Source organism: Pollachius pollachius (genome assembly GCF_949987615.1).
Source record: "Pollachius pollachius genome assembly, chromosome: 5".
NCBI classification, from domain to species: Eukaryota; Metazoa; Chordata; class Actinopteri; order Gadiformes; family Gadidae; genus Pollachius; species Pollachius pollachius.
This window is the reverse complement of record NC_136938.1, coordinates 18,358,620-18,380,267: the sequence shown is the minus strand read 5'-3', so window position 1 is coordinate 18,380,267 and position 21,648 is coordinate 18,358,620. Positions and strand designations below refer to the sequence as shown.

General features: G+C 46.2%; 1 protein-coding gene across 3 annotated transcripts in view; it reads left to right on the top strand.

Moving 5' to 3' along the window:
* Nucleotides 1–21,648, top strand: part of sbf2 (SET binding factor 2) — an 82,053-nt gene that overhangs the window by 52,506 nt on the left and 7,899 nt on the right. The window contains exons 18-34 of one of the 3 annotated variants that reach the window (XM_079737113.1): nucleotides 2,824–2,991; nucleotides 3,235–3,527; nucleotides 6,053–6,225; nucleotides 6,634–6,707; nucleotides 8,323–8,518; nucleotides 8,975–9,102; nucleotides 9,728–9,903; nucleotides 10,059–10,192; nucleotides 10,622–10,823; nucleotides 11,925–12,121; nucleotides 12,464–12,613; nucleotides 14,371–14,454; nucleotides 15,773–15,847; nucleotides 17,348–17,526; nucleotides 18,273–18,449; nucleotides 18,993–19,094; nucleotides 20,782–20,967. In XM_079737113.1, coding sequence (XP_079593239.1) covers nucleotides 2,824–2,991; nucleotides 3,235–3,527; nucleotides 6,053–6,225; nucleotides 6,634–6,707; nucleotides 8,323–8,518; nucleotides 8,975–9,102; nucleotides 9,728–9,903; nucleotides 10,059–10,192; nucleotides 10,622–10,823; nucleotides 11,925–12,121; nucleotides 12,464–12,613; nucleotides 14,371–14,454; nucleotides 15,773–15,847; nucleotides 17,348–17,526; nucleotides 18,273–18,449; nucleotides 18,993–19,094; nucleotides 20,782–20,967 — 2,694 coding nt within the window. The remainder of the gene's footprint in view (nucleotides 1–2,823; nucleotides 2,992–3,234; nucleotides 3,528–6,052; nucleotides 6,226–6,633; nucleotides 6,708–8,322; nucleotides 8,519–8,974; nucleotides 9,103–9,727; nucleotides 9,904–10,058; nucleotides 10,193–10,621; nucleotides 10,824–11,924; nucleotides 12,122–12,463; nucleotides 12,614–14,370; nucleotides 14,455–15,772; nucleotides 15,848–17,347; nucleotides 17,527–18,272; nucleotides 18,450–18,992; nucleotides 19,095–20,781; nucleotides 20,968–21,648) is intronic. The other 2 variants (XM_079737114.1, XM_079737115.1) reach the window with 2 other exon arrangements.

Below are 21,648 nucleotides of genomic sequence, written 5' to 3'. Positions count from 1 at the left end.
TTGGAATGATTTATACAGCAGGACACTCTTGAGTGTTAACATTCTTTTGGCCAAAGTTTACACGGGGAAGGATTTTGAGGAGTGTGCCCTGTCAAACTGTTTCACATCCCAGAAGAACCGCCTCGAACCACCTGACCCCTGAGGGCCTGCGCAGACGTCCAAGATTCTCCCCTCTAAATGTTTACTCGGTACCGCAGAACATTTATGCTAGCCGCACATTGTGCATTTGGAGAATAATGGCCTATGGATGCCATAATGGTCTTGTTTACACTCCGTCATCCAGCATGGTTCAGATTCATGTTTGTTTAACGGTCCTGATTATGGCACAATGTATTGTTTGTATCAAGACGTTTTCATGGTTTCAGGATACAAATATTTTGCCCCTCACAATGCATTGGCTCATGGGTAGAAAGCCATGAAAGAAGATACTGGCCAAAAAAAACAGGATCGCCCTCACGTTCAAATTTCTGCATTCCAAGGGGGTATTTCACCACGAGTACATTTCTGTTTTGTAAACCGAGATAAGCATTCACTGAACCGAGAGACTCTATATGGCTATATGGTACTCTTCAATGCGAAACGGGCTTCAAAGCTATGTAGCCAATCAACAGACTGAACTGTTGTTTATTTTGGACACATGCTCACACAACCTCAGATGTGGTCCCCCCCCCAGTCAACCTGAATCAAGCTACATGTTTACAAGGACCATAAGGCTACCTTTTAAACATCTCTCGCTGAGAAGTGTGTCGTTAATTACATGGCCTCCAGTCAACTCTAGCCGTCCCTCGGAACCAGTTCAACACATTGACTCTTTATCCACATCTGTCTTTGGTCGTTTTCTTCCAATGTCCCTTGACTGACTCTGAGCAGGTCACCCATTCACATGGGATCTTTTGCATCGATGGACACCCCCTACCCTCAATAACCCTTTCAGTGCTCTTTCCTCTTTCCTTACGTCGTCCCTTTTCTGCTTCTATCCATATTTCCCTCCCAAGTGATTATCCTCCTCATCCATCATCTGCTCTTTTCATGTCTGTCTGTTGTTGCTCACGCCAGGATCTATTTATTTATCATGGAAGCCGGGTGGGGGGTGGGGAGAGTTGATGACCACGGTCACGTTGACCGATACACATCTGACGAGGCAAGGTGGAAATATTTTGGGAAAGAAAAAAATAAAGAAAGAATAGGAATCGTAAATGTGCACCCACGCACACGCACAGCAGCTGCTGCAGGATACTATAACAGAGAGGTATTACACCACTAATAGGTTAAGACCTCCCCGCTTATGTTATTTGCTTATTCAGGACTACATTTTTTTCGTCACATCCTAAAAGGTTTGTACTGTATATTTAAGGTTTAGGCTTTATAATCCTTTTTATTGAAAAAGGCCAACATTTTTACAATATATTCCGAAGCCAAACGGCATGCTGTCTTGAAAGCATCACGGCCACGAGGGCTGTATGTGAATAGGTTTCATTTTAACCAATCTGTCTTTAGTCTGTCTCTTTCATGTGTTAGTGGTGCTAGCATTCTAAAATCGACGTTGTACACTGATGATAGTGAGACCAATAGAATAATTTGTCATTGAGAGAAGGGGAGCTACATTCCTTATTCCCCTCCCCAATGATGTAGTATAACTAGTTATCATCAGAAACGAAGGTCAAATGAGCTCAATGTGGCAGAACGCTAGGAAGCATAATTGTTGTGGAACGGAAAGGAGTGAAAAGGCCTGCAGAGGTGGAGACTCACAGGGGCAGCTCTTTTCCAGCCAAGCCTTTTGGAATTGTCTTTGGATGTACATGACATTCCAAACACAAATAGTGTTGGATTATATTGTCAGGGCATCCTCCATGTACTCCCGAAAGCACCTGGAATTTTTGAGGATCTATTCACATCCTCTCCTGGGTGCCTCCTTTGTTGATTTCCCCTCCGAGTATATCCTTTTGTACCTGCAAAGGCATCAACAGTTTCTGACACTTCACTTTCCTAACTCGAAAGAACAGTTTCGCAGAATTCAAGAAAGCAAAATAATGGTTACATTTTTCTATGATTGTTGTGGTAAGACCATTTTCCATATCACCTAGCATCAAAAAACAACTGTAAAAAAGTACAAAAGAATATGATATATATAAATGTATTTCAACTCTACATTCCCGTTGAACCATTGGTCAAAATTCATCATAAACATGATAAAAACAATGAAATTCGTAAATATATATATATATATATTCATATTCATATTCATTCTAGTACCTGCTGGGTACTAGAAGTGGGACTAGAGTTGTTTTGATTGTCCCTCTAACACTGGCAGTAGCCAGGCCATTTCGGTCCATTTAAGGGGAAAAACACAAAATGATACTGAAAACCACTGCAGAGTTGACCCAGGGGTAATAAACCAGAAGCTTAACTAATAAAAGATCCCTAACCTTACTAAAAAAAGGCACATGTCTTGACAATGCAGCCTGTTTGTGGTGGTGTTTGGGTTTGGAGAGGGTGTTTATGGATGCAGCAGCGCTCACACATAATCATTCTTACATTGTGTTGGCACACTGGTGGAAAGTCTAGCCCTTGTAGGTTGGGTGCAACAACAGCAGAAACACCTTATTGGGAATCACAGCACGTTCCCCAAAGGTGTTATTTTGGGATGCAACCGGGTGATGCAATGTACTCTTTATGCAATGACAAAGCAGAATGTCACATCACAAACTAGTCAAAGTTGTCTTCATGGGTATCGCATCAAAAAATGATCACAATTAACAGATACTTTAAGTTTGTATGCATGTGTCCCAACTTATTCTCCTGCTCTTGTGCGTCTCTCTGCAGAAACTAGCCGGGGTGAAGCAATACGCCTACACATGTGTCCAGGATCATCCCATCTGGACAAACCAGCAGTTCTGGGAGGCTACCTTCTACAGTGAGGTCCAGAACAAGATCCGCTCCCTGTATCTCAGCAGTGCGGAGGAGAAAGTAGGCATCACTGCCAGACTGAAGGTCAGCCACCGATGGCGTTATATTACCTGTGTCTGTGCTCCTACTTTGACCATGCTATAAACCAACCATTACAATACCTTCTCGCATTTCACATGTGTCGAGGTCGGAGTGTCAACAACGGAGCGCCACGGCATCCACCACACATACCACACCTCCAATTTCCTTTTCTCAAAATGCATTAAACCATGCTCTGATTTCAACGCAGTTTAAAAACAACAAGCAAAAACCTGTGTCTGGCTCCAGGACGCGGCTCCCCTGGCATCAGAGGCCCAGGCGGCGGCAGGGGGAGGCCGGGCCGAGGAGCACACAGCCATGGACCTGGCCGCGGAGCAGCTGCGCGCCTGGCCCTGCCTCAGCAAGCAGAAGCAGCAGGAGCTGGTGAAGAACGAGGAGAGCACCGTGTTCGGCTGGGCCATCCACTACGCCAGCCTCATGGTCTACCTGCTGGTGCCTCTGGACACCAGCAAGAACAAGCTGCTGCGCAACCACCCCGCCACCGACTGGGAGAGCGGCAGCAACAGCATAGTGACCAACAGGTCAGTACTGGGAGACACATAGTGAGCAACAGGTCAGTACTGGGAGACACAGAGTGAGCAACAGGTCAGTACTGGGAGACACAGAGTGAGCAACAGGTCAGTACTGGGAGACACAGAGTGAGCAACAGGTCAGTACTGGGAGACACAGAGTGAGCAACAGGTCAGTACTGGGAGACACATAGTGAGCAACAGGTCAGTACTGGGAGACACAGAGTGAGCAACAGGTCAGTACTGGGAGACACAGAGTGAGCAACAGGTCAGTACTGGGAGACACAGAGTGAGCAACAGGTCAGTACTGGGAGACACAGAGTGAGCAACAGGTCAGTACTGGGAGACACATAGTGAGCAACAGGTCAGTACTGGGAGACACAGAGTGAGCAACAGGTCAGTACTGGGAGACACAGAGTGAGCAACAGGTCAGTACTGGGAGACACAGAGTGAGCAACAGGTCAGTACTGGGAGACACAGAGTGAGCAACAGGTCAGTACTGGGAGACACAGAGTGAGCAACAGGTCAGTACTGGGAGACACATAGTGACCAACAGGTCAGTACTGGGAGACACATAGTGAGCAACAGGTCAGTACTGGGAGACACATAGTGAGCAACAGGTCAGTACTGGGAGACACAGAGTGAGCAACAGGTCAGTACTGGGAGACACATAGTGACCAACAGGTCAGTACTGGGAGACACATAGTGACAAACAGGTCAGTACTGGGAGACACAGAGTGAGCAACAGGTCAGTACTGGGAGACACAGAGTGAGCAACAGGTCAGTACCGGGAGACACAGAGTGAGCAACAGGTCAGTACCTGGAGACACATAGTGAGCAACAGGTCAGTACTGGGAGACACAGAGTGACCAACAGGTCAGTACTGGGAGACACAGAGTGACCAACAGGTCAGTACTGGGAGACACATAGTGACCAACAGGTCAGTACTGGGAGACACAGAGTGAGCAACAGGTCAGTACTGGGAGACACAGAGTGACCAACAGGTCAATACTGTAAGACACATAGAGACAGAAAGGTCACTATGGGAGACACATATAGTGACCAACAGGTCAGTAATGGACATACATAGTGACCAATAGGGCTGTACTGGGCACGAATAATGACCAACAGGTCAGTACTGGACACACGTAGTGACAAAAAGGTCAGTTTGAGAGTCACATAGTGGCCAACAGGTCAGTATTTGACACGTCTAGTGATCAACAGGTCAGTACTGGACATAAATAAATATATACCAAAAGGTCAGTACTGGAGACGCTTCATTCACACCGTAGGGCTCTATTTGGGTATATTGTTCAGATCCGATTCAAATGTTATTAGTTAATAATGCCATAGCCTTCCGTCAACTATTAGTGAGTGAAATAAACTGCGAGAATATCTTTTTCCGGTGCACACTGTGCCAGCCTCCGAATGTGGGACGATTTTGAATTTTCTGATCATCAGCACATCACTTGCCAGTTAAGTTAAAAAGTATTTGTAAGAAATCGGCCAATTGCTGGAAAATGAGGTCGAATATAGAGATTACAAACAGAACCGACTGCAATGGAATATTTCTGAGCCAGGACCATCACACCGTTATCTGGAGGAAGATTGAGATTTCTCCATATTGGAGTGTTTCCCCATTCATCAGCTAGGTAACGATATGTGTGTGGGTGACTGCTTCATTACTTGCAGTGTACAGTACTCTCTGCTCTAGCCAAATGCAACATACGGTTCCCTCATCCGACCCTCATCCGCCTGTTGCATTTGCTCGGAGCAGAGCTTTGGCTTTTGCAAGATCAAAACCCACAGGGTGTCTTCATAGGATTCATTTCTTTTTCCTTTTTAAATACTTTTTCTGTGATCAATTTCTATGGAACTTTTTAGTGCTGTACGTTAAGTAAAAACAACCTTGGCCAACCAGTGCATTGCATAAGCCGTTATCTGTTTCTAATGATTGGCTGCAGCTTTCTTAGCCTTAGGTTTCACTTGCTTCTTCCATGTTCTTGTTCCAAAAAATATTGAGAAAATAACATTATGTAAGCATGTTGTTCCTTTTCTGATGGAACGGATGTGTCCAGGACAGTACTTGTTTTTCAACTTTTATCCCAGACGGCAACCCTGAAAATTTACCCACACACTTTTTCTTATATTATCCCTTTGAAATTATGTTTTTTAATGATGAACCCATCCACTACATAAAACCATGTTAATTAAAAGATAGCTCGACCACCAGATATTCCCACCAAGGTACTCATCCCAAATACCTAAAAGTCTATCCCTGGGATGAAAGAGCCAGTGGATCTATGTGTTTCGTCCTGTAACGCCAACATCATTCTCAATCAAAGTGATGCAATGATAAAGTGATGGCTGCCACTGCCAAATAGTATTATCCTCTTAAAGGACACTGCACTTGTGTGGTTTCAACCACTCATTCTAACCGGTACCGGTTCATTCTAACAGTAGACGCTCACGATCCCTAGCATCCTGAAAGCGTTGAGGTGACGGTGTGGTCGTTGTGTGTTTTCGTTTTTTCCCAGCATGGCGGGCAGCGTGGCGGAGAGCTTCGACACGGAGAGCGGCTACGAGGACTCTGAGAGCAGCGACGCGGCCAACTCTGTGGTGCGCTTCATCGTCCGCTTCATCGACAAGGTGTGCACAGAGAGCGGCGTGACCCAGGAGCACATCAAGAGTCTGCACAACATGATCCCAGGTAAACTCCCCTCCTTTGATGTAAGCCCGCTGCGCCCGCTCCTCAGACCTAATCCCCTCCCCTGGTCGCCCACCACCGCCTCCCCTGGACGCTGTGTGAACCCTGAGCGAGTACTCTAAGCCCAGGCTTTAGGCCACTGAGACCTCTAAGCTGATTAAAAAGTCTTGACCTGCTAACTGGCCTTGAGGTTGTAAATATGGGCTGGCGTTGGGGAAGCAGGCGTCCTCCAGACGTTTGTGCCTGCGCTACACACGCAATGTGTGTATGTGTCTATGTCTGACGGAGTTGAATGTTGGTGTGGGTGTGCGTGACGCACGTTTGCCTGCTGGTTGCCAGTGGGTCGTTGCTGGACGCAGACATGCATGGTGCATGGTGGGTAAAAGCAGCTGCTTACCTTTGACCCCACAGGCCTGGTAGCGATGCAGATCGAGGTTCTGGAGACGGTGCACAGAGAGAGCCGGAGGCTGCCTCCCATTCCAAAGGTAAGGGCCAGATCCACAATGCATTGTTTTCAAACACAAGCACCTGCACCTCTTTTTCATTCAAAACTTGATGGTTAACCATGTGTAGTCTGGCAGACAATAGCATGACTTCATGTATAAAGTCGATTTGTTTTATCAGTGACTTAAATCTGTATGCTAAAATCAGGTTTAAAGCATCTTGGCCAGCTCAGCCATTGTCCTATTGAAGGTATTTACCTTAAACAGTTGTCATAAAACCTAATTCTGTTTATTTTATTTATTTGGTATTTTTTTGCTAATTCGCATGGCAGGTTTTGTCTGGTATGCTGGCTGATGTACGTTGTGTTTATCAGTGTGTATCCCACTCACAATTGAGATTGTTATTTTGACCATACATTCATATTGAGCCAGATGGTGTTTTGGTCCCTGCGCTCCTTTACGCCTGCCAGCTCTCTGTGCACCCACCCACACAACCAGCAAGCCAACTTTGCCATGGGAGTCCGCTGTCTAGCCAGACATGACTGTGTTTCTCCCAGCTTGTCAGAGCTGTACACAAGTCCTTTCTTGCAATGATGGTTAAAAGCAGAATGCTAAACGAGTTTGCCGTTAAAGGCCTTGAGAGTTTGAATAAACAGGTGATGGTGAGTGATTGCAGTTTGATCGATGGCTAATTTGAACCGCCCACTGTCCGATGTTCTGTTTGGTTGTTGCTTTCCTTTCCTGATTTGTCGCCAGCAGTCTTGCCATATTAGATTAATCAGACACGGCAAAGTACATCTTTATCGTTTTCAAGATCGGTTTCGAAACGTAACAATATTATTCGAATGGTCTGGAAGTGAGACGGTGCAGAAGCAACAGTCCGTGCAGCTGTGTGGAGGTTGCGAGTGTTTTGGAATAAAATACAAAGGAGGTACTTTTTTGAAAGGTGATCTGATCCGTGTCTTGAATATTGAACGCTAAGACGTCTTTTTGACGCAATGGTTATCTTTAGCTCTCCTTGATAAACACTTTCCCCGACCCATGTCAGCACTCTTGAGTCAGAGGCTAAAATTGGACCAGCTGTGTTTCTTATGAGTTGTCCCCGGGTCAAAACATTAGGCTCTTCCCAACAGATGTGCCAAAGGCCCAATGAATGAGAAATGATGAACACTAATCAGGAAAGTGTCTCTTTATTACTCAAGCTTGGCCTTTAATAAGTTTGTGAAACCTGCCAAAAGAACTGTTTGTACGTAAAGAGAACAATTCCTAGGATCTCTGTGATGCGTGTTTTTAACACGGACTACACATAATAACATGCATGTGATACTCAATGTCCTCACAAGCTCTGTGCTGCACTTCTACATTGTAATGCCTTTGTTTTAAACATCATCATCTGAGGGGGTCTTAAGCCCTCCAGGCTGAATGTGCTTGAGGCACTATGTTGTTGTGCGTTTTGTTTTAGTTTTTTTGGGTCTCCGCTTCTCCTGTTTATTTGTGTTTAAAAAAACAAAAAGGGGGGGGGGGGAGAAAGTGTTTTATTGGTGTGATGACGACCTCTTTAACACATGTGTTCATCCCTCTAACCCAACAAAGTGTGGCTGAGGCGCTGCAGTCCATCTTGTTAAGGAGTCTCTCACCCCCCCACTCTCCCCCCCAGCCTAAGATCCTGCGGCCCACACTGCTCCCCGGGGAGGAGCTGGTGTCGGAGGGGCTGCGGGTGGTCCTTGACCCCGACGGCAGGGAGGAGGCCACAGGGGGCCTCCTGGGGGGTCCGCACATTCTGCCAGCAGAGGGCGCCCTCTTTCTCACCAACTACCGCGTTATCTTCAAAGGAACCCCGCACGACCCACTAGGTAATTACTATTCCATAGGGAGGTAGGCTCCGTCCTGGGTCCCGGTGGTCCCGGGGGAAGGCTAAACCCACCAGCGCACAACCATGCCCAAACCGTGTCCCGTTATTTCTATGTTTGGTATAAAGAGCGTGGACGTGCATCAGCTTCACGGCACATGGTGGGTAAAGTTCGGTCCAATTAACGGAGGTCGTGTCTGCACTCAATGGCAGATCTGGTGGTGGAGAATCTGTGCTGTCAGTAGGGGGTGGGGTGTGTGGGTCTATGTCTGCAATTATTGTCCAACGCCATATCTGGTGGTGCGGCTCTCTTTCATAACCGAACAACGTGTCCTAGCGAGGTTTACATCTGCTCATGTTTATTACAAGAATAACTTGTTCTATGTGAACATCAGTGAAGTATTCTGTGTTTACGTGTGTGTGTGTGTGTGTGTGTGTGTGTGTGTGTGTGTGTGTGTAGTGGGGGAGCAGCCGGTCATCAGAGCCTTCCCAGTTTCCACACTGGTCAAGGAGAAGAAGATCAGCATCCAGAACCAGCTGCAGCAGAACATGCAGGAAGGCATGCAGCTCCGCTCTGCATCCTTCCAGGTAGGCCCCGGGGGGCGGGCTCTTATTGGGTGGCAGTGTGGGGGCGGGGGGGCCCATAAAATGTTTTGAACCAGGGTCCTTTATGACCTACCTACGCCACTGGCGACCGGGGAAGCATGTGTACAGTTAACAGTAACAACACTGATGACATAAGAGCACAAGTTTATTGCTGACTGCTCCCATGATTAATTGTTGTTTGGCTGAGCTCCACAAAGTATATGCATTTGAATGAAACCCCTAAAACTAGCTTAATACAATGACATCATTGAGAGCCACATTTTGGTTTCTTCGTTTGAAGAGGAAATGGCAGAGGATCGTTGGCCAAGCATGTGTTTTTAGTCCACATTAAATGCCTCATCTTTTTAGTAAGCAGGACAACAAAGTGTCTGTTCTTATAGCCGTGGGTCACTCAGTTTGTGTGTGTGTGTGTGTGTGTGTGTGTGTGTGTGTGTGTGTGTGTGTGCGCGCATGCTCGTGCATCTACGTATGCAACCTAAAACCACTCGTCACATGAGTACCGACCCGCCAACCGATTTGGGAGATAGAAAAGCCACTCCTTTGTAGGCTCTCGCTGACGGTCTAAGAGTTGACGGTCGCATCGTCTCCGCCTGTGTCTCGCACGCAGCTGATCAAAGTGGCCTTTGACGAGGAGGTGACCTCAGAGATGGTGGAGATCTTCAGGAAGCATGTGCAGAGGATCCGCTACCCACAGTCCATCTTCAGCAGCTTCGCCTTCGCCGCGGGACAGACGGCCCTGCAGCTCAGCCATCCCAAGCAGAAGGAGAAAAACACAGGCTTCAGGTTTGTTGTTCAGGTTGTGCCGCGTGCTGCGCTCGGGGCCCTTTTGCCTCTGCATGAATGCTTTAAACAGATGCCACTCTCAGCCAAGATGAGGATGTTGTTGTTTTTTTTGAAACCTTCTTGCGTAATACCTACTTTCCCTCGGTTCCACTCAGGACACTGTCCAAGTCCATTGTGAAGGGAGCCCGGAAGGCGGGGAAGATCACCATGGGCCGAGGCGGCCAGACCACCCTGAAGAAGAGCGACCGGGGCAGTAGGATGACGTGGAACGACGACGACGACATTTCAAGTGAGTTCGGCAACGTGGTTCACACCGTGCAGGTCAAAGGTCAAGTCTGGGCTCTGATGTTCTTCGCATCGCACGTCCTATTTTTGGAATGTGTGTAGGTGTGTGTGTGTGTGTGTGTGTGTGTGTGTGTGTGTGTGTGTGTGTGTATACCTGCTTATAGATGTGTGTTAGTCTGTAAGAGAAATGTTGCAGGGCTGCAAATGGTGTTGGTTATAGAAATAATCGGCCTCTTTTTTCCACTCACGTTATGTAATAAGGTGGTGCCACACTTTGTGCAACATGTTAAAGACCCTTGGCGGTGTGCAATTGTAGTCTGGGCTTGAACCTAGACAGCTGCGGATCTTCCAGTGGTTTCTCCTCCTTCAAAACAAGATGCTATCGCGTTCATGTTTCCATCTCCACTAAGAGGCTCACTCTCCGTGTTTTCAGTATCAGATGACGGGGAGGCCCCCCCCAGCAGCACGCTGCGGGCCTCAGAGAAGTCCACCATGGAGCAGCTGGTGGAGCGGGCGTGCTTCCGGGACTATCAGAGGCTGGGCCTGGGGACCATCACCCTCAGCGCGTCCCGCACCAAAACGGGCGAGCAGTTCCGGATAACGGCGACCAACCGACTCTACTCCCTCTGTCGCAGGTACACAACCCAGCCCACGTAAACATCTCATGGCACACACACACACACACACACACACACACACATCTTGCTATCTCCCTCTTCATCTACCTCTTACTCGCTCGCTCGCTCACTCGCTCGCTCACTCACGCACGCACCTCTTACAAACGCACACACAGACAGACCACTCGCATACACACACACACACACACACACACACACACACACACACACACACACACACACACACACACAACCCACATTCCCGCATACCTGTATCACACATACCTCATACACATACCTGACAATATATGTAAGTAAACCTTTAACACGCCTCACCTTCGCACTTCATTTATTTTGAACAATCGTCAGCACATGCTCCATCCTGCCAAAGATACTGGTGATAGTCATCATTAGTAGTAAGAACAACAACAATGTGATCACAAGCAATTCATAACAATGATGTCATTATATATATTTATTACACGGCTCTTCTCAATGCCGTGGAACGCTCCGTTCACTTGCACAACTTGCGGCGGTGAATTATATTTGATAATTCACCATTGCTAAGCATATAAAGACCGCTGTCAAGGAAAGTGCATTTTTAGCCGTCTTTCATATCACTCCGCAAGTAGTCTGGTAACTTGTCAACCTCAGCGTCTTCAGTTGCTTAGCGACGTCAACATCTTTGACGGACCATTTCTCTGATGATCAACACTACGAATGCTGGTAACAAATAAATTGTAATAAGACACACCTAGTGAAGTTAGAATTTCGTTTCGGCAAGTAGCCGTGTAATAAGCGGGATAATGTATAGAACGTCGCCGGTCATTATCGAAAATAAGCCCCTTCAGGGCGAAGCAAGACACCTCCGCTGCTTGTCGGTGTCCTGTTCGTTCTATACATTATCCCTTACACATATATTTATTATTATGAATTATAATTAATTCCAACAAATTGTATATATATATATATTATTGTTATTATTATTAATACTTCTACTAATAAAAATAACGAGTATTACGATTGATTTCTTCATTATACCATCATCTCTCTCATATACTACTTTTTATCCTGTATATGTTGACATGGGGTGTGTGTGTGTGTGTGTGTGTGTCCCAGCTACCCGGGGCTGCTGGTGGTTCCCCAGGCCGTGCAGGACAGCAGCCTGCACAAGGTGGCCCGCTGCTACAGACACAACCGGCTGCCCGTGGTGTGCTGGAAGCACCCCCGCTCCAAGGCCCTGCTTCTTCGCTCCGGGGGCTTCCACGGCAAGAGTGTGGTGGGGCTCTTCAAGTCCCAGAACCCCTCCACTACGAGTACGCACCCCCCGCCTCGCCACCCACACATCTCACCCACGCTTCGTTTGGTTCAGAAGGACCTGGGAATGCACCAGGACACAATGCTGTGTCTTTGCGGACGCGATAACGGACCGTTAAATGTTGGCCTTCAGTCGATATCGTTTCATCTCGAGCCGACCACCCTGTTGATGGAGCCGTACCAATCACGTGACCGCACAAGCAGAATAGTACCTAGACTTCAACAGTTTAACCCTTTTGCTTTTCGTGGCTGTGTCCTTGCATCCTAACTGTGCATCTGCATCATTGCTATTTCATTTGACCATTGTTTTGATTGTGTATGGCCTCAACCTCTGTCTGCAGCCACTACTTCATCCTCCGAGTCTTCCAGTAGTCTAGAACAGGAGAAGTACCTGCAGGCCATCCTGGACTCCGTTCCCATCCACTTCAAGATGAATGGCAACAACACGCTATCCAACCGCTCTCAGATCGGACTGTCGCCAAGTACACCAGGTAACAACAACAACAACGTATTGAAGTCACTCATGCAGAGTCGGAAAACACCTCAACACACCTTGTTCACCTAGTGGCCTTATTAGTTAGCTAGGGTAAACCTACAATCTTTGGGGAAAACATGACGACAGCTCAATTTATTATTTTCTGTTCTTGCAGTACGCTTTCCCAACCAGGTATCATTTTGATTGTATTTTAATTGAGTTGTCATGGTTTCTCCCATGGTTTGAGAAAGTCCCCTCCCCCCAGCAAAGCAATATGGCACCTTGGTTAATAAGGTCCAAAGCAATACTTTGTAAGAATCATCAGCTTGTCAATAGAAGGGTTTAGGTCATTCAAACACTGATGTTTACTACTTTTAGTAGTTTTAAAGAAGTTTGAAATGTCCTTCCTTCTTAAGGTTAGCAATCTGGGCGGGATGTTTTCACCCCTGGTCTTATAATATGAGGATATTGCCCTGTAAAAGTATTGAGGACAATTCAGCATTTAATATAAGCCAAGACCTGGATGTGATTCTCGTATTACTGCGGAACAGAATTTTTTAAGTGCACTTTGGTTTCAGACACTATATTTATGTCTGTGCGTGGTAGGTCAGTTACCTACTATGATCTGGAGACAAAAACTCAGATAACAGTGTTGTGTGTGTGTGTATCCTTCTGCCATTCTGATCCTTTGCAGTCTACCGCCATCCAGTTGGCACGAGTCTAGTCAAAGATTGCAAACTTGAGATTTTGAAACTATTGTGCCGTATCGCTAAGCCGTGTTTTGTGGCTCTTTTGTTTTACCAGCATGTTTTTTCCTCTGTCATTTTCCTCAGTGTGTTATCAGACACTTATCTTATGTGCAGTCATATTGGCTCTGTGTCTGTGAGAGAGGGAGAGACAGAGGGAGATATATTTATATATATATATATTATTAGGTCCATTACTTTGTCTAGGAAGGAACTGTTTTACAATTTCAGGCTTATGTAAGAGGAACAGCACAATAAGAGGTCGTGGCTCTTATTCATCTATCTATGCTGACCTAAACCTATTTTGTCAACATATTGTACTTGTGTTTAGGCGAGTGCCAGGAAGCTGACATGTTCACACGCGCATGCACACACACACACACACGTACACATGCACACACACACACACACATTCGCAAACATGCGCACACACAAACGTTCCCTTGCTTACACACAAACACACATGCACATGCGTAGATGCACACAGACACAAACACACACAAACGCACAAACACAGACATGCAAACAGACACATGCACGGGCACATTATGTTTCAACCTTAAACCCAACTCCACTCTATTCATGCAAACTGGGTCATAAAACGTCCTCCAAATGGATCAATAGCGCCAAAGATCCTATCTCTCTAGGACAGGGGGGATCAGGAGAATGTCCACCTAATAGGGAAAGAGGATTCCCAGCCTGTCCATCTCATCAGCCGCAACTTTAAACCATGTCGCCGGTAGGATTTCAAAGTCTGAGCCAAAAGGGCTTTACCATGCATCTCAATCCAGTTTGCCTTTCAGCTGCAAATCAGTTGTACAGAGTTGTAAACAAACACCTTATGTCCCTACAACAGACTGAAGACCATTCTTCAAGATTTGCCTTCCCCAGTTGCCATGTTGTGTTGTTATGGCCCCAGACCGCATCACCGTCCCTCATATGGTGTGTTTGTGTGTAGTGCTTAATTCACATGGAGAATGTTTGTTGTGCTTATTTTGGTGTGTGTGCGTGTGTGTTGTGTGTTCAGGTAGTGAAAGGCGGACGTCCAGGATACCAAAGATGGCCCCTGTCCATTTAGATATCCCCTTCTCAAACAGCTTCACCAGGGGTGGTGAGTGATGCTGCCGCTGTCTCCTCCTCAGCCACTCGGACACATTGGGGGTAGACCTAGCCAAAGGACAAGTAGGGGGCACAGCAAGTCTTTTCAGAACAAAATGTGAAATCGATACAAAAAAACATGATCTCTCAAGTGATTTGAGTGCACCAGTACGCTGGTCTCAAAGACGCAAACAATACAGTACTGTGCACATACACAGCAAATGTAATATACTAATACAAATCCCTGTCTCATGTATGAGTCTAAATTCTAAAGTTTAGAGCTACTAGCCTGAGTCTTTTTTAATGGACACTCTTGGGGAAATAAGGATATTTTCTACCTACCCGTAGTTGAAGGAGCCGCACAGTGCCAGTTTCCTTTAATCTACCGATTTAGCCTTCGACCAAATGAGCCGAAGTCAGCGGACGCAGATGAGGTTCATCATTGTCCAGGTTCATCAGTAAAGCAAGGGTAAAATACATCACACCGGCTTCTCCAAAGTAAAGCTAGTTTAGGGACTTCACTGGTCTCTGTTTACAGCGACTCAAAAGGATAGAAAGAAAAATGCAAAGATGCGTGTAGACGAAGGATAAACAAACCTAAAAAATCCACCTTTTTGTGATTTTCAAAACATCTCTTTTCACAAAATCGAAATCACGTGGTGTGTGCACAGTGCTGTCCGCTCCGCGGTTTTTATTGATTTATTTGATGTAGGAAAAAAATGCAATGAAAATTTAATGTGCAAGGACCTTAACCTGCAGCCCTATTACGACAGTGTGGTCTGGAAGGTATGTTTTTTTAGACATAGCAGCGTAAAGAGGGTTCACTCCTAATTCGTGGGTAGTTTCCTGGACTGTTCTAACGAGAAACTGGAGGATGCATTCATTTGGAAGGCAAAGAACCCGTCCTTCTCTTTCTTACTCCGTAATCTGTTTGATTCTATTAAAATATATACTAAATCCCAGCAAACTCCCTCATGTTTGTTTACTTCCTGGATGCCGGGAATCGTCACCCTCTTATTACCACATTCCATCAACCACCATCATCAGTGTTGCATGCCACTTCATTCGCTCTACTGGGTTGAAATACGGACCCCTCATACTATTTTATCACAACTTACGGGTAAAAGGAGTTCAGTCATGACTTTGGAACTCCGATCCGTCTGAATGTTTTGGTCACCAATGTTCAACATCATGGCATTCAATACACATTCCTATGTCATTGTGTGATTCCCAATTTTGATTTATTTTTGTTCTCCTTTTATTTTCATGGTACTATCTTTCCTGTCCTCTCCTTCTCTTCCCTTCCCTGTAAACACCCAACCCCTCCCCAGTGCTTGGGTACAGGGATAAACTATTCAATCACTCAAACCCAAAGCCCGCCAGTAAGGGAACAGCCCAAAATCAAGGTATAGTGACACCAGTATTTCCCCATCGCCGCCTTCTTAACAGTCCATGTTATAACCCATGCTCAAACCTTTGTCATTTCACATCTCTTCTTAACAGTCCATGTCATAACCCATGCTCAAAACGTTTTCCTTTCACTTCTCTAAACTACACATTTATCCTCCAACCTAAATATGTGCATTCATTGCAACCGCTTTCAAGAGCTTTGACGCACACATGCACACACACACATACACACACACACACACACACACACACACACACACCACACACCACACACACACACACTGTGTGAGTGCATGCATATGTGTGCAAGTGTGTGAACGCTTACATGCGCGTACGTATGTGTTGAGATTTCAGCAGAGCTGTGCTAATAAGGAGTCACTGCAGGCGCTCTATGTGGAAGCTGTGGTTTAAGGGTAGGTTTAGGAGCTCCATTGTTGTGGCGTCCTCTCTATTGTTAATATCTTGGCTCATATTGGTGAGGTGATTCACGTTTATCTGGAACCCAGTTAGCTGGAAGATGGGCCCATCTGTCCGGCTGCTAGTCCCTGGGGTTCGCTGGCGTATCTGGTAGATCACCAATATAATGTCATTCAAGTCAGTTGCTAACGAGGAAAGCAGGGAGAAGTTTTCGCCTCACAGTTGAAAAATACTTTTCCTCTGTTGAAATACGACCGATGCAGATTTAGGTGTATTTCCAGTGTAAAATAATAATGATGTGATTTATTTCAATGAGGTATTATTTGATAAACCATTAATGCAATAAATTATTCTAGCATACATTGTAACTTTCTAACCGGTACAAAAAACCATCACCAAATAAATTAGTGTTTTTTTTTTTTTTTTGAAAATTCGTGGTTGAACATTTATCATCAGGGGGACTGCAGTGTCCTCTTTTGTTTTTCTCATTTAAAAATTGTGATACACAATCAATGGGTGTAAATTCTAGTTATTGATTGTGTTAATGGCACATTTTTCTTGCAACTTCTGTAATCCTATGATTGATCGCAAAAATCTAAATGTTATTTCACTTCTTCAGATTTAGCTTTCATTATTTATTTATTTTTTTGCTATCTTCTTTGCTCAGATTATGCAAATAATAGAACCAGACCTAATAATCGGTATATACAACAAACCACAAAATATGTGGACTTTAGGTTACTGCGATGATGACTGCATGCCATTAATCAAATGTGATATCCACCAATGATCTCTAACCCTATTGGCTAATCCTGCTTACAAATTCCTATAACCTCTGCTTTCAATATCCCCAGCACCCAAACACTTGGTTTTGATGGCCCGAAAGAATGATGGTGTTTACACAATCGCTGGTGCTGCTGATATGCATGCCGCATGAACTTAGCACGACATGTGTTGTTCATTTGGGCCTTGATGCTAAACGAACAACAACAACAGCAGAAATATAAATAACTTGATATTCATGCGTAGCGTGGCTAGACCGAGTGGTGTGAGAGTCTTTCTGTGTTCTGTGCCTACAGGTGTGTGGGCGAGCCTTCGCTCTAGCAGTCGTCCCAGCCAGCTCCAATCGCCGGGTGAGCAGGGTACCAGGATAGCCGGGAAGGATCTGGCGCCCCCTGCAGGAAGCAGCGGCCTTCAGGCTCAGCTCCTCAAGCAGCAGGCGGCGTTCTACATCTTCGGAGAGAAATCTCATCTACGGGTACGGCAGAGGAAATGGGCGTTGAGAGAGATTTGGGTTTCGCGGGATTGGGGATGTTGACATCGTCGGGACCAGCTTCTTCCACGGTTTTAGTCAAACAGATTTAGTGATCTTATTATTTTTGTTAATTATTATTATATGTCTGAAAAATACATTATGTTGTAAGTGGCTTTATTATTATTTCCTTTTAATTGTTTTCTTAGCTAGCCTTGCCGAATCTGAATACAACTTGACGTCAGCGGCACATAAACATACTGACAGTAAAGGAGTTGAGAACCAATAACTCTTAAATTAAATGTTGGAAGAGGTTGGGAGATGTTTTTCCTCCACGTCATTTCTATCGCTGTGAACAGTTTTGAGAGATGACCTCCATTTGATTTAAACTTGCACGTGACATAGTTCGCTCAAGAATGACGAGTTGCCTTTTTTCCGTCTGAAGAATTCAACAAGACTGATTGGGTGCTTAGTAGATTCATCATAAACCTCTCGTCTTAAGCGACGGCTCTATTCGTTCCTTTTATGACCGCTTTAGACGTCAACATCAGAGATCGCTATTTCCTCAATAGGTCCAGAAGAATAAAATGTACTATCTACCCATGCCAAGGTACATTGATACTCCATGGGAGCCAGCTGCAATGCTTTTTTTTTTTTTTATCATGTAGTCGGCTATATACATACAACGCATAGATCTATGCATTCATCTATTATAGGTATGTTCAAGTGTTTCCTTTGTCTCCTCACGGCAGGGCTTGAAGATGGACTCGTCGCTGAACTGTGAGCTGGTGCCGGTGGACTTTGCGGACACACGACAGGTGAAGGCGGCGTTCAAGAAGCTGCTTAGGGCGTGCGTACCCAGCGCCACCTCCTCGGACGCCGAGGACTCCTTCCTCAGAGCCCTGGAGGAATCTGAGTGGATCTCACAGGTGAGACCTTCCGCACACACAGACGCAAATCCAATTAGTGCACGGACATCGGGCATTACTTTGAGAACACATTGCCATGAAAGCGTTTGTTGACCTCATACAGCCTCCGGGGCTTTTCCTCGCCCGTGGCAGACGTAGACGATGTTGGCGTGAGAGCTTCCTAAAAACGAAAGTCCCAGACTGCATTAGGGCTCTGGCTGCTGCTCATCCTGTGTGTGTGTGTGTGTGTGTGTGTGTGTGTGTGTGTGTGTGTGTGAGACTTTCACACTAAATCAACTATCTGGTTCCCAAGGGAAGTGGACGCAGGCACAGGGCAGCGCAGCGCAGCCAGTGGGGGGCCTTATCATGCCGGTTATCTGGCTGACCCCCTGGAGCCCCTGCCCTCACGTTAACATTAACAATATGATCTGTGGGAATGCCAAGCTGGGCCTCGCCACCGCACCCCGAAAATAGCACTGAGGGCAGACAATAGACTTATTGTTCTGTGTGTGTGTGTGTTTGTCTTTCTGTCGGCCTGTGTATGTGTGTGTGGTCCCCCCACAGCTCCACAAGATCCTAGAGTTGGCCCTGCTGCTGGTGGATCTGCTGGACACCAGCTCCTCGGTTCTTCTCAGCCTGGAGGATGGCTGGGACATCACCACCCAGGTGAGGGCCATACTTAAAATACTTAATTCTGTCTGCTGCCCCATACCGTAGCTCTCACACCACGCCCTGTACCCAAACAGGGGCATTTAAAGGACACCACCGGAATGGATGATTGAACCATCGTAAGCGCCTCCCCGTGCAAAACATACGTGTCCATTGTCATTTGTTCGAGGTGACTTTGTTGTAGCGATTCTTCAAAAGAGGTTTTATTTATCACGCACCCTCGCCACAAGTTTTCGCACCTGCATCTTTCATTACTTTCATCAATGCAAAGTCACATCAGTACGGAGCTGGTGGCCAAAAACACTGTGCATCGTCATTCAAGTGCTTCACACTTGAGTGACTTCAGTGTCACAGTATCACAAAGACCAACATGATACTGCTGTACAACAAAGTAAAAGAGAGACGGTTTGATCGCCCAAACGGTATGGTCCTTTGATACCGCGTTGCTGGGTAACATAAGATGCTGAACAAGGCAGTGGTTCATCTTTATCCATAAACTGGGGGTAGGGTCATGGTGTAGTTACTCAGATGCTCCTTACCCCAGACTGACCGGGTTCAATTCCCATAGTCCACCCTGTAGGAATCCTTACATTATGTCGATTTACAGTCCAACCCCCTCCATGTTTCACCCTGGAGGATAGCATCGCCCATATGATTTAGGATTATTGCATCAAGAAATATTTGTAATAATAAACTGTGCATCAGGATCCACAATAATTAGATAATTTGATCATATGCTATTCATATAGAATTTGACAATATAAATGGCAATTCCCCAACTCTTTAGTTTGGTGTTGCCCTCTGCCACTCCCCCTGTGGCTGATGCGGGCAGATTTTAATCATAGAAATATTTTGGGTTTTGCTTTCAAGTCATGCATGCAAACAAAGGCTTGTTTGATCCCCATAAATTGTCTGTATCCATTTCCACGCTTCACGTGGCATATTTCCCATTTTTGCCCAGTGAGCTCATATTTTCCACATATTTTCCTCATTGACCTGTTGGGTTGGGAGAGTTGTGTTGCAACAAGCATGTGTCATCTGAACGTGTTTACATGTCGTATGGCCCCGGGCTGCTGTTTGAAAAGCAGAAGAAGCTCCCCACTGTTCTCTAGGTGATTTTCACATAGAGAACCAAGATCTTGTTCCTAGAAGTTGCTGTAACCATTACTCCAGTTGTGTGGCTCCTCCTCCCACCATCTAAAGGTCTTTTTATTCAAATCTGGGCCTTTTTTGTTTGAAAAAATAAAAATGAAAATTAAATTGGTTTAAGAATCCCTTGTGGTACAGATTATGAAATTGAATCAAATTATATTTCATTATTTTAGAATCTTGTTTTTGTTACCCAGGTAATACACTGTGCATTGCGTGTTGAGAGTTGGTTCTGGGCCTCGTGTTGTTAGTGTTGGAAACACATCAGCCCCAAAAACACTGGATCGCACACTGGAAACATTGAGCGATAGCATCCAGTTTGAATCCATCAAGTGAAGCGCTGCTGGCGGAACAAGCGTAATAAGAAACACACGGTTAAATCATCGGTTATCTCCAGCAGTAATCTGATGATTCCTGTTGTCTCCCATCAACTTGACAGCCCGAGGTTGTGTTCGTGATTGACCCATCAGTGTTTTTAGGCTGTTCGACGCCCTGATATCCTTCTCCTCCCTCCTCCATCACCTCCTCCCTGCAGGTGGTGTCTCTGGTGCAGCTGCTCAGCGATCCCTTCTACAGGACTCTGGAGGGCTTCCAGGTGCTGCTGGAGAAAGAGTGGCTCTCCTTCGGCCACAAATTCAGCCAGCGCAGCAACCTGAGCCCCGGCAGCCAGGGCAGCGGCTTCACGCCCATCTTCCTGCAGTTCCTGGACTGTGTCCACCAGGTGAACCACCTCGCCCTCCCTCGATGCTCCTGATCCCCATAGTATAGCCCATCCAGCAACCCCCATCCCCCCCCCCCCCCCGGATCCTCCCACAAATCCCCCTCGCCCCATCCATAGCTCCCCCATGAAATCATTGCATTCCACCATAGTGAAAAAAAGTGAGGCAGAGCGAGAGAGAGAGAGAGAGAAGGGCGGGGGTTAATTCAGCTGTCATTGTGTGTCCATTTGGTTTTGCTTTTTGCACTCTGTGATCCCCCGCCTTGGCTCGGTCGTTTTCAACGAGCGAGTGGGCCGAGGCAGGGGGGGGGGAGGGGGCCTGAGCCTGTTGCCCAGATGGTGTGTGCGTGAACCCAGAGCTCAGCACCCAGCAATGTCTTCAGCATCCCTTTCAATATCTCTCTCTATCGCGTGTTTCCTCTCTAAGTGGAAAATTGGGGTCTGGGGGAGTTTGGAGGGCTCACGGGAGGCTTGGGTGTGCTTTTAAAGCCGGGGTTTTATTAGAGAGAGCGAGGGAGATGGAGAGAGGCTGGGGGGAGAGGGGAAAGAGAGAGAGAGAGGGGAGGAGGATGGAGAGAGAGGGGAGAGAGAGAGAGAGGGAGGATGGAGAGAGAGGGGAGAGAGATGGAGAGAGAGAGGAGGGGCCAGGGAAGGGAGAGGGGAGAGAGAGAGAGAGGGAGGATG